This window comes from Microplitis mediator, chromosome 4, assembly GCF_029852145.1.
Source record: "Microplitis mediator isolate UGA2020A chromosome 4, iyMicMedi2.1, whole genome shotgun sequence".
NCBI lineage: Eukaryota > Metazoa > Arthropoda > Insecta > Hymenoptera > Braconidae > Microplitis > Microplitis mediator.
In genome coordinates, this window is record NC_079972.1 from 1740365 (window position 1) to 1753773 (window position 13409).

Below are 13409 nucleotides of genomic sequence, written 5' to 3' on the forward strand. Positions count from 1 at the left end.
TTCCAATTGAAAGTTTAACAAAAATTCAGTAAATGGCAAATAAATAACTATTTTTGAATAATTAAAAACAAATATTTAGCTATTTTGAAAGAAAAAAAATTAAAAATTGACTCTTGGGCCAAGGCTGGCAAACTTGGACGTTAGTGCTACGATATTCCAGGTGTAGTTCATCCAGATCAAGTGATAAATCTACTGGCCACTGAAGAATTATTTTTTACGTTACTATTATTAACATTATTTATACTAAACAATAAAAAAGTAAGGAAATTAAATGTTAGTTTTTAAAATTTATAGAGAAAATAAAAAATATGCCTAGGCATCCGTTAACACAGATTCCTTTTACCCAGATTTCAAATTTTTCAATTGAAAGTTTTTGTAAATAAACTTTATTATTATTATTATCATTTCTTTTTTAGTTAATTGCTCAAGGGGTTCACTGCGTTTTGGTCCCCAAACATTTCATCCCCAACAACTCATCCCCGACAATTCATCCCCGACAATTCATCCCCGCGACGATTCATGACAATGACAACTTACACTTAGACAAATAATACCCGACAATTTATCTGTTGGACAATTGATACTTCAATAAAAATATTAAATACAATAAACCAACTATAAATATTTTTAATTATGAACATTTTATCAATATAATTTGAATACACACTTTTTCATAACCACATCATTTAGCACCATAGTACATAATCGATCGTTAAGAATTATTTACTTTATACTAATAATAAAATATTATCTCTTAATTATTTATTAACATTAATTTTTAGCGATCAATATAGTTAATTAATTAGTATCACAATTGCTTAAGGCACTTATACAAGACAACTGAATATCATAATTTATCATCACATATTGACTTAGTGCAAATGAATTACAATTACATTTTTTATACACAGTAAAGTACAAGATTTGTTATTGTGATCAACGCTTAATTACCAGCTGTCATTACAATAATAATATTTGCAGAACAAAATATATAAACATTAATATTCATATTTTAACACGTAGAACAGTTTACAATTAAACAATAAATATTGTAAATGAATGTCATTATTTGCATAAAAATACTTGTTAACAGGTTAACCGATATTATAAATATATTATCAATTAACTTATAATTCAATGAAAAATAAATAGCGTCATATGTTATCAATATAATTGGATTACTATTATTGTTTGAGAAATAAAACTTTATGAACGTCTCAACGTCATAAATATTAATCGATCATTAATCAAAATATTAGCAAAAAAATGAATATCAACAGATCAAAATAACATTTTTGAAGCTAATATTTTAGCTACATTATTCAGATACTCATACTTCTTGTTAACATCATAATTCAATACAAAATTTTTCAAACGCTCAGTGTAATTGCGATAAGCTTTTAGGCGTGTATTGCTAACGTCCAAACCAGATTCAATCTGAGTCATCAGAACGTCAGTTTTAACTTGTTCATCCTTGAGGGACTTTACCAATTCTTCCATAACAGGATGAGCTTGACCCGCACGTTTATTAAAACCTGAATTCCATCCCTCGCATGGATTATTAGATCGTAAATAATCATGGATCACTGCTGTTTGACAATTCCACATTTTAATTGGAAACAGTGGTTTGTCCCGCTTATTTTTATTATGTTTGACTTTACCTATCCAGGTCAATTCAAAATATTCAAGTAATTCTTCGAAACAGTCACTATTCTGGTCATAATATTCTGAAGACACAATTTCTTCAAAAGCAGCGATGACATCTTCAGACGGCACAAAAGCTAATGCCATTAGCAGACGTATATTCATCGAAAATTTTATATCTTCATTATACTTTTTTTGGTGACCATACTTTTGTACATGTTTCCATACACATTTAGTGAAATGAAAATTACAACCGTTTACTTGAACACCAGAATACACCTCTTTAAAAGCTTCAAGAAACGCTTTTTCAAAATCAACCATTAAGCGCTGAGGCCGGTAATTAGGAATGCGATCACGCAATACTTTCAAAAAATTAACATAAGTTACTTTGGTTTTATTAGGCGCAAGTAGATAGACTAATGGCAAAGTTTTACCATTTTTGAGACCATGTATAACATATATCTGAGTAAATATCGCCGGCGCTGTACGGAAAGTTCCGTCACCCAACCACTGTTCACATGTTGTTAGAAAATTTAAACTCTTCTGTGTAGTAAAAACAATGAACCGCTTCTTATCACCTCCACTATCATGGATCAAAAACAGATCGCCATTGTGGGTATACTTCCATTCGTCCTTGCAGACAAGCTCAGCACGAGTTGATGGATTAACAATTTTTTCACCGTTTGGATTATTATTACGGGCACGCCGTACAGCACGTGTCAATGGCAATATCTTAGGTAGATTGGCAGCTACTGGAGATAATACACCACGCAGTGAACTCGCAACCACATCAACTGGTTTATCATTACTCTTTATAGCTTTTTTTTTTATTTTCTCTTTAGCTATTTTAACCTGAACTGCAACAATGCTTCCACTATGATCATGTGTAGGAATAGCACCAATAACATTTCCTGGAACAAAAATAAATAATAATAAATATGCACGTAAAATAATTAACAATACAAATTATTTATAAACAAAATGTACCGTTTCTCGTATCAGAATCCGTGTGAATAATTACATTACACTGCGAGTTATAAACACAACGCCATGTAACATTGGTTTTGTTAACCCGTTTCTTACAATATAACATACCGTCATGGAGTAACAAATTTTGACCACGCTGTGATTTAAAAAACTTTAACGTCATTATTACGTATTAATATTCAGTATAAATTATTCAGTAATTTAATTAACAATTTAAAGCCAGTATCAAATGAAATTTTATTAAATTTAGACGAAAACCGAAAGCTTTTTAGAGTATTGTATACTAATGACCGCTTCAACAACATTAACATACAGCTATAAAAATTATAGAGCACTATATACTATACATATTGCAGTGCCAAATACTACTTCTTCTAATCAACTGATGGCGTTACAGGATAATATCCAGAAGCCGCGATACTTGACTACATTTAAATGATCTTTTAGATAATATCGTCATTATTATTGTAATTATTCTTATTATTTTTATTATTATTATTATTGTTGTTGTTTAAATTAAATCATCGGGTTACTAAACTCAAAGTTACATAATATTCAGTTGATGGAAAAAAGTATAGATAATTTTTTTCATAGATTTGATGTGCTTGATAATAGTACAAATATTGCTTATAATAAAAATTTATTAGAAATAATTATCAATATAAGGTAGATTGTCGGTTGGGCGCGTTTTCATCCCCGGACAGAATATCCCCCGGACAAAATATCCCCCGATGGTTGACCCTGGGGACTTCTACTCAAAACGGTTTTGAAATGAGTTTGTATGGTGATGTGGCACATAAACAATAGAAAAGTCAGCCGTGTATACACAGATGGCGTTTAATTACATACGTGTAGCCAGTTACTTACCATCTTGTAATAGATTAAATAAAAATTAAAATATTTAATAATTAATTTTATTTAAAACCGTACGATGGACGGTGGCGTTATAGGTCCAACCCATTTATAATTTTTTTGGTAACTTCAGTGTTAGGTATGAGGCAGGATGTGTTGGAGGTGCCTCACTAACGATTCCACCAACACATCTGGGATGAAATCTAATATTGTTCGGTGTCTATTAAACTTTAAGTTTGATAAAGATTATAAGTTTGGCGAGTTAACGCGGCAAATTACACATTTTAATTCGCGATATCTACAAATTATCGACCAGTTTTCAAGTAGATATTTAAGTGTACACGTGTCAGTTTAACATCAAAATGGCGGTTTATGTGACATCATCTTTACATATACTCACAACATCAATTCTTGTTTAGAATTGTTACTCTGAATAAGATTACAACTAAAATAACCGAGTGGGAGTTTTTGGGGATATTTTGTCGGGGGACGTTTTGTCTGGGGAGGTTTTGTCTGGGGATGAAAACGCGCCCAACCATTAAATTTTGGTTATACTGCACGATTTGCAACCCTCATGTTAATAAAGATCTCTTTGAATTGATAAAGTATAAAATAATTAATATATGAAGATAAAAAAGAATTAACATAAAAAAAAATAAATTTATCAATAATTCCATAGAATATTTATTTTATGATAATTTATTTAGTTTAAATATCTCAGTAATATTTTCTGCATCTACAATAATGTAAATTAAATAAAGTAAAAAAAATTTTCAACTGTAATGATAAATAACTTACAAAATACTTTTGCCAACAGAAATTTACTTTATTGAAAATTTAATATTACAGCCTACCAAATGTTATGGAAAATAAATTTTATTATTAGCCAAACGATGCGAGACTACATGACAAAATAATGTTTTATTTAATTTTGGAAGGTGTTTTATTTATTTTTGTTTTTTGTTTAATTTTTTTTTTTTTTCAACAGAATTAATGAATCAGGCAGCTTTTTGTAAAAAATTAAATATCCTGTGAAATTATTAAAAATTTATCAAAATTGGGAAAATAAAGAAATTTATAAAAGTTTTGACTCAAAATTTTAAATAAATTTTTTTTTATTTAGTAATTTTAGTTATTAGTAAATTATCTTTTATATTGTATGTTGCTGACGAAAATAAAATAAATAACATGATCGTGTTTTTAATTTATATACAGGGTCCAAATAAATTCAAGAAGGTTATATCTCTATTAAAAATAGAATGAATAAATTTAAAACTTGGACGTTTTTGCTTTTTTTATTTGTCAACCCTAGCAGACCTGATTTACCATAAATTTACGGTAATTTTACCGTAAATCTACCGTAGAATACCGTAAAATTCGAGTAGATTTACTGTAAATCACGGTAAACCCACCGTAAATTACGGTAAAACCACCGCAGATTACGGTAAACCCACCGTAAATTACGGTAAATCCACCGTAATTTACGGTAAATCGGTACTTTACGGTGGATTACCGTAATTTACCGTAATTTGGGTCCGTTAGGGTAATTGACAATATTTTTCAAAAAATATCACATGATAAGGAAATTAACAGTGAATTATTACTGCATTGATATTACACTTAGCTTAAAATAAAACAAAGAAATACAAAATATAGTTTTATTTAATTGAAATGCTCATAATTTAATCTTAATCTAAAAAAAATGAAATACATTTGAATGTAACGTTGAAGTCAATTTCTGACACATGCGCAAGCGCATTCTGTGAAAATAAAGTAAACAAGTGAAAAATGTGTTAGTATGAACTGATAGTCCACACTACCAAGTAGACAAATGTATTGATGTTATTTAAAAAAAAAACCTAAAACTTCAATTGATAATTTTTTTTTTATGCGAAAAATACATACATTTTCATGACGACAAATGCATTTTGGCAAGGACATCCGATGCCTATAAAACTACCTAACAAAGTCTACGATGGTTACTCGTATTATTGTTATAATTCTACTGCTGAATCCAGGTATTTCAAATTTGACATTATTTTAACATTTTACAAATTCCTACGAAAAATAATAGAAGTGTTATATTCTGGCTGTCAAGCAAGGCCCGTTCTCAGCTCACTAGATTATTTTACCAACTTATAGTCTATTCCCAAAATAAGGCACCCTAATTACCAACAATTAGAGTACCTAAAGTAGATAATTATAATAACGTAAGGATATTATACATCATAAGAATTACTCCATCATTTGAATTGTATAACATAAGAATATCTTTAACATACGTGTATTTTCCAAATCAATAATCAAATAATAAACTATCACCAGATGTACTTAATCCTACGTATGAGAACATTTTTCATTTTGATCTTCAAGTATATTCAACTAGAGATAATTTAATCATGTTAAAACACGGCTGTATAAACTATTAGTAATAATTTGTAACAAACGCAGATGATATGAAAATGGACTTTGACTTTCAAATAAATTTGTTGATGATAACTCAGATAATTTGTGAAACAATAAGTATAATTGATAGCAGCAACAGAAGTTGTAATCCACTTATTTTATGAACGATAAAATCATCTTTTTATAATGACAAAATAATAATCTAACGGTATACTTAATTTCAATAGTTTTTTGTACCAAAAAATTTACAACTGAATATAATGGAAAATTGAAAGCATACTAAAATATGAATTCAAAACACAAGTTCATAAATAAAACAAATTTATATCTAATGATACAGAAGTTAATGAATATATTTAAACTTAGATGATTAAAATGCAAAATTTATATAAAAATTAATTTTTTTAAAACAAAAAAATCAAAATCGTTAAAATTTTTAAATTTATAGTTGTTTAAATATTTATGTTGAAAATTGAAAAAATAAAGAGAAATAAATTTTTAAAATTATAATATTTTAATAGTTTTTATATTTAAAGTATCAGGTGTTTAGTAGCTACAGAATCAATAATATTTATGCATTTATATTTATGATACCATTGCTATTTCTAATGTCAACGCAATAGATAATAAAATTTCAAATAGTATAATATAATTATTATATTCAAGTGAGAAAAAAAAGAAAACATGAACAGAGAATCTCGTAATAAATAAAATTTTTCTTTTCCATGTTTAGGCTTTACCAGTATGTTGGATGTTTATGACCAGGAAGTCATCATTAGCGTACTCGGCAGGTATAACATATTTCAAAAATCAGTTGGCTCCTCGCAAACAACCTGAAATTATACTTATAGATTTTGAGAGTTCTTTAGAAATTGCTACTCGCTTAGCATTCCCATTAGCAAAAATTGTCGGCTGTAACTTTCATTATTGTCAAGTGAGTAAAAAATTTTATATTAAATTGATACAGAATATTCTTTTCAATCATAATGTATTATAAAATAAATTTTTTGTTTTTTTCGTTTTATTGCAGTGAAAGCGCTAGGGGTGCTTTACTGACGGTTCTTCCTCGTTGGAATTCATCCTAAAATATGGAAATTTACAGTGTCACGGTCGGAGTGAGTGAAGGCGACGGGCGAAAGGGTTATTTTATTTATTATTTAATATCGGAATACCGAATTACCTCGTTCTATAACTCAGCCAAGGAGTTCGATTGAACCGTCACGTGGTTAGTGTGAGAACTTATGAGTGATTGGGTACCGATCATTAAATTATAAGTTATAATATGAAATTATTTTTATTCTGTCATCCAACCAAGGAATTGGGGTCACGTGGCTGATATAAGAATGTTCCAATTTCTTATCGTTTTATAACTTATTTGTCTATTCGTACCGAGCGGATGTACGATAGACCGTCCCGTTCAATGACCTGCGTGGCGTTAGGGTAGGTCCGGGATTTTTGAGCGAGAGGGATATTGGGTCGGTGAATATGGGCCCTCGAGAAGACCGTGTTCTTTCTCCGTCTTACTTTAGGTTTTACTATGACTTAATTTACTAGCACTTGAATGCTGGAGAAAAAGGACAGTAAATGAAAAGACGAATGTATAAAAAAACATGTGTAGTATATTGACAGGTTAAATCTTACATGTAAATATTATAATTTTAGACTTACCCAAAAGGGTTGATATACCTGCACACACACTCACTCCAAATTCACCAGTTTGAATTTGTGTACACAGGAGTTTTACAATGTTTTATGAGAGTATTTAATTGAGATTCTCAGGTTGAATCTTTTCACACGAACGCACTGCACGCTGAACCGAAAGGCCGGCTTTGCTGTCGAGTGAATTTATGATGATATAGATGAATATATATATTTTCTTTTAGGGTTTTATTAAAAGGATTAACTATTCCCGAACTAGGACTCCGGTTGCCTAGGCGGTGGACGTCACGTGAAGGAGTTTAGTTAATCTTATTGCGAACTCAAGTGATTTTACTTTAGGTATCCAACCTAGGAGTCCAGATGCCTAGGCGTAGGACCTCACGAGGAAAGATTTTAAAAATAAATTTCTAAGTCGCGAAATTATAATTTAAAATAAAAGAACCGAAACTCGATTATCGGTCTAGGACCTCTGAATGCCTAGGCGTAGAGCGTCACGAGAGCGAATTTTGAAGTCGACTCAGTGAGTCCTACTCGCGGATGGATCCGACAAAGGTTTTTGTGACAGAAGTAAAGACTTTTGATTTTTAAAATCGAATTCCGATTATCGGTCTAGGACCTCCGGTTGCCTTGGCTGTGGAGCGTCACGAGAACGAACTTTGGAATTTTACTCGCGGATAGATCCGACAAGGGTTTTACTTGCGGCGGTTATGACTTTTAGATGTTGAATTTTAAAATAAAAGAATCGGATTCCGATTATTGATCTAGGACCCCTGGTTGCCTAGGCGTAGAGCGTCACGAGAACGAACGTTGGAATCGACTCAGTGAGTCTTACTCGCGGATTTAAATAGATCCGACAAGGGTTTCGGTAGTAGAAGCAATGACTGATTTTAATTATTTTTCCGGGGTTTATATAGGAAAATTTTGGGAGAAAATTGGGGCTAAAAATATTGAGAGCGTGAGAATAAAGGATTAGATCATAAATTTGAGTGACATTTATTTTCATTCTCGGAAACCTGTCATCTTAGAGAATTTACTATTTGTAGGGGACTCAGAGATACAAACGGTTAATTCATTTGCGACCAAATATTAATTACTTAAATCCATTAGTGGTACATATTTTTAAGAGCGATAATTTAATTTTAAGAAAAGATTTTAAAATTTACCTCTGATCTCCGTATAGAGATGATAGAAAATAACAGGAAATCGTAAATTTAAGTGACATTTATTTTAATTTTTGGACCTCTGAAAATGATATCGTCAGAAAATTATCGGCTACCAGAATCCATGGGAAACCGTTAGTTTCATTAGCGGGCGGATATGCACTCTTTAATTCCATTAGCAGCGAGTCAGAAAGAAATAAAATTTTGATTTTAATGACAGGAGCTCTTTACTCTACTTTTCGGGTAACTAGAATCAACGGAGAATTCGTGGGAACTGTAATATTCATCGATGTTAGATGATGTTACATCAAGTGTTTGGGTAATAAAATTTAGGTCTATGGGAGAATTCTTAAGCTAACACTGTTTAGACATTAAAATTTACTTGAGGCTTAAGTAGGAAATATTAAGAAAGAGATCAAAATAGTTATATGTGGAGTTTAGTTTTTGAGGATTTTACCGAGTAGACCGGCCATCGCAGTGCAGATGCGCTTATGAGAGAGAAAGATAGATACTTGTCTATCCGTTGAATTTTACCTCTATTTCACTCTCTCTTTCTCCATGCTTTATACTATTATACTTTAATATTATAATTATTATTTATTCCAGAATACTTTTAATTGATTCAGAGCAAGTCTAACATCTTTTTAAAAATTATTGGATGTGCTTTGAATTATAAAAACAAAAAAAGAATTTTAAATTAAAGTACGGTTAAATCACGATCCATTTGTAATGCTTGTTACAACAGGTATAATAACAAGATTTTCAGAATAATAGTAATAATAATAATAATAATAATAGCAATAATAATAATATTTATTGCAATTATAAATATTATTTTTATTTATTATTTTAATGTATGTATCAGATCGTTAATCGATTAAATTAAAAATTCTTGAAACTACAATAATATCGACTGCAGTGTTTGGGGGTAGAGTTAAGGTTGAGAAACATAGAATATATAAAGCCTTTATAATATATTCAACTATATGTATATTAGGGTGCGTCATTTCGGAGCAACATTTTTTTTTAATGCATGTGGAAAAAATCATAGTTCAATACAAAAAAAAAATTTTCGCCTAAGAAAAAAAATTCTATGTCGATTACAGACCTAGCTCATTAAAAAATTCGATTTTCCCATTTAAATAACACGGGAAAACTTTTTTTTTTATCTTTAAGTATTTTTAACTTGTCAACAAATGAATAGATCGAATAGGCTAAAACATATTCTTGTAGGAAATTGAACGCTCTACAAAAAAAGTCTCTTATTATTTTTTGATAAATCCATCTGTTCGAAAGTTATTAGAGCTCGAAGTAAAATTGGAAATCTTTATACTTTTCCAGCGAAACTATCAGACATAATCACAAAAAATTATGGGATCTTTTTTGTTGACAATACCATTTTCTACAAGCTACACTAATGCAAAAAATTAAAGGAGCAGAAAAATTTTATAAATTTTTTAGTGATTTTTGGAAGGCTGTAACTTGGTGAAAAATAATTGTATCGAGATTTTAAAAAAGCATTTTATAGCGTCAAATCTGTAGTTTGGTGCATTTTTTTCAAAATTTTTCGAAAGCTTCGGTTATTGCGCAAACATGAAAAATACCGCGAGACAAAAAATTTCTAATTTTTTTTTTTTTCCGAAGAGCCCACGGACCGCGGGAAAATTCTTTTAACTAAACGAATGTATAGCTTCTTTAGAGAATTTATTCAGCTTCAATTTCGTTTTTCTGAAGGCTATCAATCACTGAAGGCTATCAGCGATTTGATATCTCTGGGACAAATCGTCCTACGAGGTTAAAGAAAACCCAAATTGAAGCTGAATAAATTCTCTAAACAAGCTATACATTCGTTTAGTTGATAGAATTTTCCGCGGTCCGTGGGCTCTTTGGAAAAAAAAAAATAATTTAGAAATTTTTTGTCTCGTGGTATTTCTCATGTTTGCACAGTAACCGAAGCTTTTAGAAAATTTTATAAAAAATGCACCAAAACTAGAGATTTAAGCTATAAAATGCTTTTCTTAAAATCTTGATACTATTATTTTTCACCAATTTACAGCCTTCCAAAAATCACTAAAAAATTTATAAAATTTTTCTGCTCCTTTAATTTTTTGCATTAGTGTATTTTTATTAAAGTATTTTAAGGAAGACACATAGATATCTACATCTTTGTATACATATCAATCTGTCACACGATATTAAATCACATGATATTGTACAAAAAGACATTGAAGATGTCTTGTACAATGTCTAGGTCAAGGTGTGCTTGTTGAGTTACTGACGCATATCTTGAGCAAGTCTTGCAACAGGAATTACTTGCAGCTACTAACACATATCTTGCGCCAGATCTGTATAATAAGTGTCATATTACAATATTTTCATCTCACTCCTATTTTTATCACTGTGACCTAGGATCCTGTCTTGTATGCCAATAAAAGGGACAAAGTAATAGAGATAGAAGTGAAACAGATAGTGTAATATGATATTTCTGCAAAATTAGATCAAGTCACTGTACCAATGCACCTTGAGCAAGATATCTTTATTATTCTTGCACAATTCTCCAAGTACAACGTAACACAAAGTTTTTTTTTAAGTCTGAAACAAGACTTTTGCAATTAAGAATTTTGTACCCATGTCTGCAGCACGATCCATATTTATATAGGAACGTAGACAATTAGTGTGCTAAAAGCCAGACTCGGACAAGATTGCTATAAGCATATGGGCAAAATTATTACTTTGATAAAATTAGAAATAATTTGATTTATTCCTAATAATTTCACATAATCTCCCTAAATTATCTCACAATAAATACCAGATGGTTTTGGAATTAATTATTATATTAATTTTTTAAGATCATTATGCAGAGCAACATTGACGTTGAGTACGTCACGATGCAAAAAAATATCTTCAAGTAGATGAATTTCGTGATGACCATAATCATCTACCAATGGTAAGTATAAAAATAGAGAATTACTTGTCGACGTAAGTTATTATCAGTTTACAAAGAAAATACTGTATTTGACAAATAAAAGTTAAAAAGAAAATAATTTCATGACTATTTAAACAGATTCTAGGGAGAAGGAGATCGGAAAAACAGCGACCTAAATCGTTGGAGGAAGCGAAAAAATTATGAAAAAAAATTAATCCGGAAAATCCAACGATAGTGGTAATATCTGAAGATCACCTGATGAAACCTGTAATTAAACTCCGCAGAATTGATGAGATGGAATCGATAGAAAAAAGAGAATTTGTTTCATTTTTAGAAACTTTAAAAGGAAACATCGATATCGAGAGTATACTTGCAAACACTAAAAAAATAAATCTAATGCAATTAAGAGTAATAAATTAAAGTCATGTTAGCAAGTATCTCCGGATCGATATGGAAAAACATCGCGACCATTTTGAACAACCTACATTGAAATATTTAAATATATTACTTAAGGGATCAAAATAATAAATTAAAAAACGTTACAACTCTACTACTGATTACGTTTTTTATCCTAATATCTCGAACACAATAATTATTATAATTGCCAACGTCTAAACCGTGCCAAGGCACGAGCCAGTTGCTAGTACATTGATGCCTTCTAAATGTATCATAGATAATTAATTATTTAAATTTAATGATTTTATTTCTGCTAGCGTCTAAACCGTGCCAAGGCACGAGCCAGTTGTTAGTACATTAAGGCCTTCTGAATGTCGAGACAAATCGCCTTTCTCTTTGCGATTCTCACCAGCAGCCACCAGGATTCGCGGGTTGAACCCTGGCTTAGGCTGGCCTCTACGAAATTTTTATTTTTGCTGGGACAGAGCAATGGGCTAGGGTTCTTGCAAAGCAAGAACCCGCACTTGTCCAAACTCGGCAACGTATGTAGAAAAACTTATCAACTTACCTCACGGCTTATTATAAATTTTAGATTATTCTTATAGATTTCTAATTTATGACTTAACTAATAATACTGTTGGTTTATTTAACACTCTTACCAGTATTTTAGGATATAGATAGGATAAAAGACGAGATTTAATGTAAAGGCTTTATACTGAAAATTATGCAAGTTTATTGCCAATTATAATAAGTTTCAACCCGGGAAAAAATGATTTTGCCTAATTATATATAATTATATATAAGACCTTATATATAATTAGATCTAAAAATTGGCCAGGTCTAATTATATATAATTTATATATAATTATATATAGGTTATATATGATTATATATAATACGTTATATATAATTAGATCTGAAAATTGGCCAGGTCTAATTATATATAATCATATATAAGTTATATATACTCATATATAATTAGATATGATTATGTATAATACATATATATCATATTTTATATATAATTAGATCCGAAAATTAGGCGGGTTTCATCATATATATGATTATGTGTAATTTATATACAATTACGTATGTTCATGTACGATTAATATTGAAGTATTCAGAGGGAAGTTTTTTTTTTAATTATACGTTTAATTATACATAAGTTTATTACTTTTTTAACAGACTGAAAAATATAATGTAACGCTTCGTAAATATTTTAAAATTATAATTTATAGTAAAATTGTAATCATTATTTCTGTAAATATACACCTAAAACTATAATGCATTTAACGAGTACTGATTATGAAATATCAATAAAGACCATAGAGCATCTAATATATTAAATAAGAAAAACTAAATATTAAATATATTCTATA

General features: G+C 29.9%; 1 protein-coding gene and 1 long non-coding RNA gene across 2 annotated transcripts; one reads left to right on the top strand and one right to left on the bottom strand.

Moving 5' to 3' along the window:
• Positions 1-915: 915 nt before the first annotated feature.
• LOC130666560 (uncharacterized) lies at positions 916-2565 on the bottom strand (the record flags this gene model as incomplete). Its single annotated transcript, XM_057467677.1, has 1 exon — positions 916-2565. A coding segment is annotated over one exon (1284 nt), but the record flags the coding sequence as incomplete, so codon positions are not given.
• A 2758-nt stretch (positions 2566-5323) lies between these two features.
• LOC130666551 (uncharacterized) lies at positions 5324-13233 on the top strand. Its single transcript, XR_008989698.1, has 5 exons — positions 5324-5501; positions 6623-6823; positions 6920-7114; positions 11558-11655; positions 11773-13233. It is a non-coding gene; the product is annotated as an uncharacterized LOC130666551 (long non-coding RNA).
• The last annotated feature ends 176 nt before the right edge of the window (positions 13234-13409 follow it).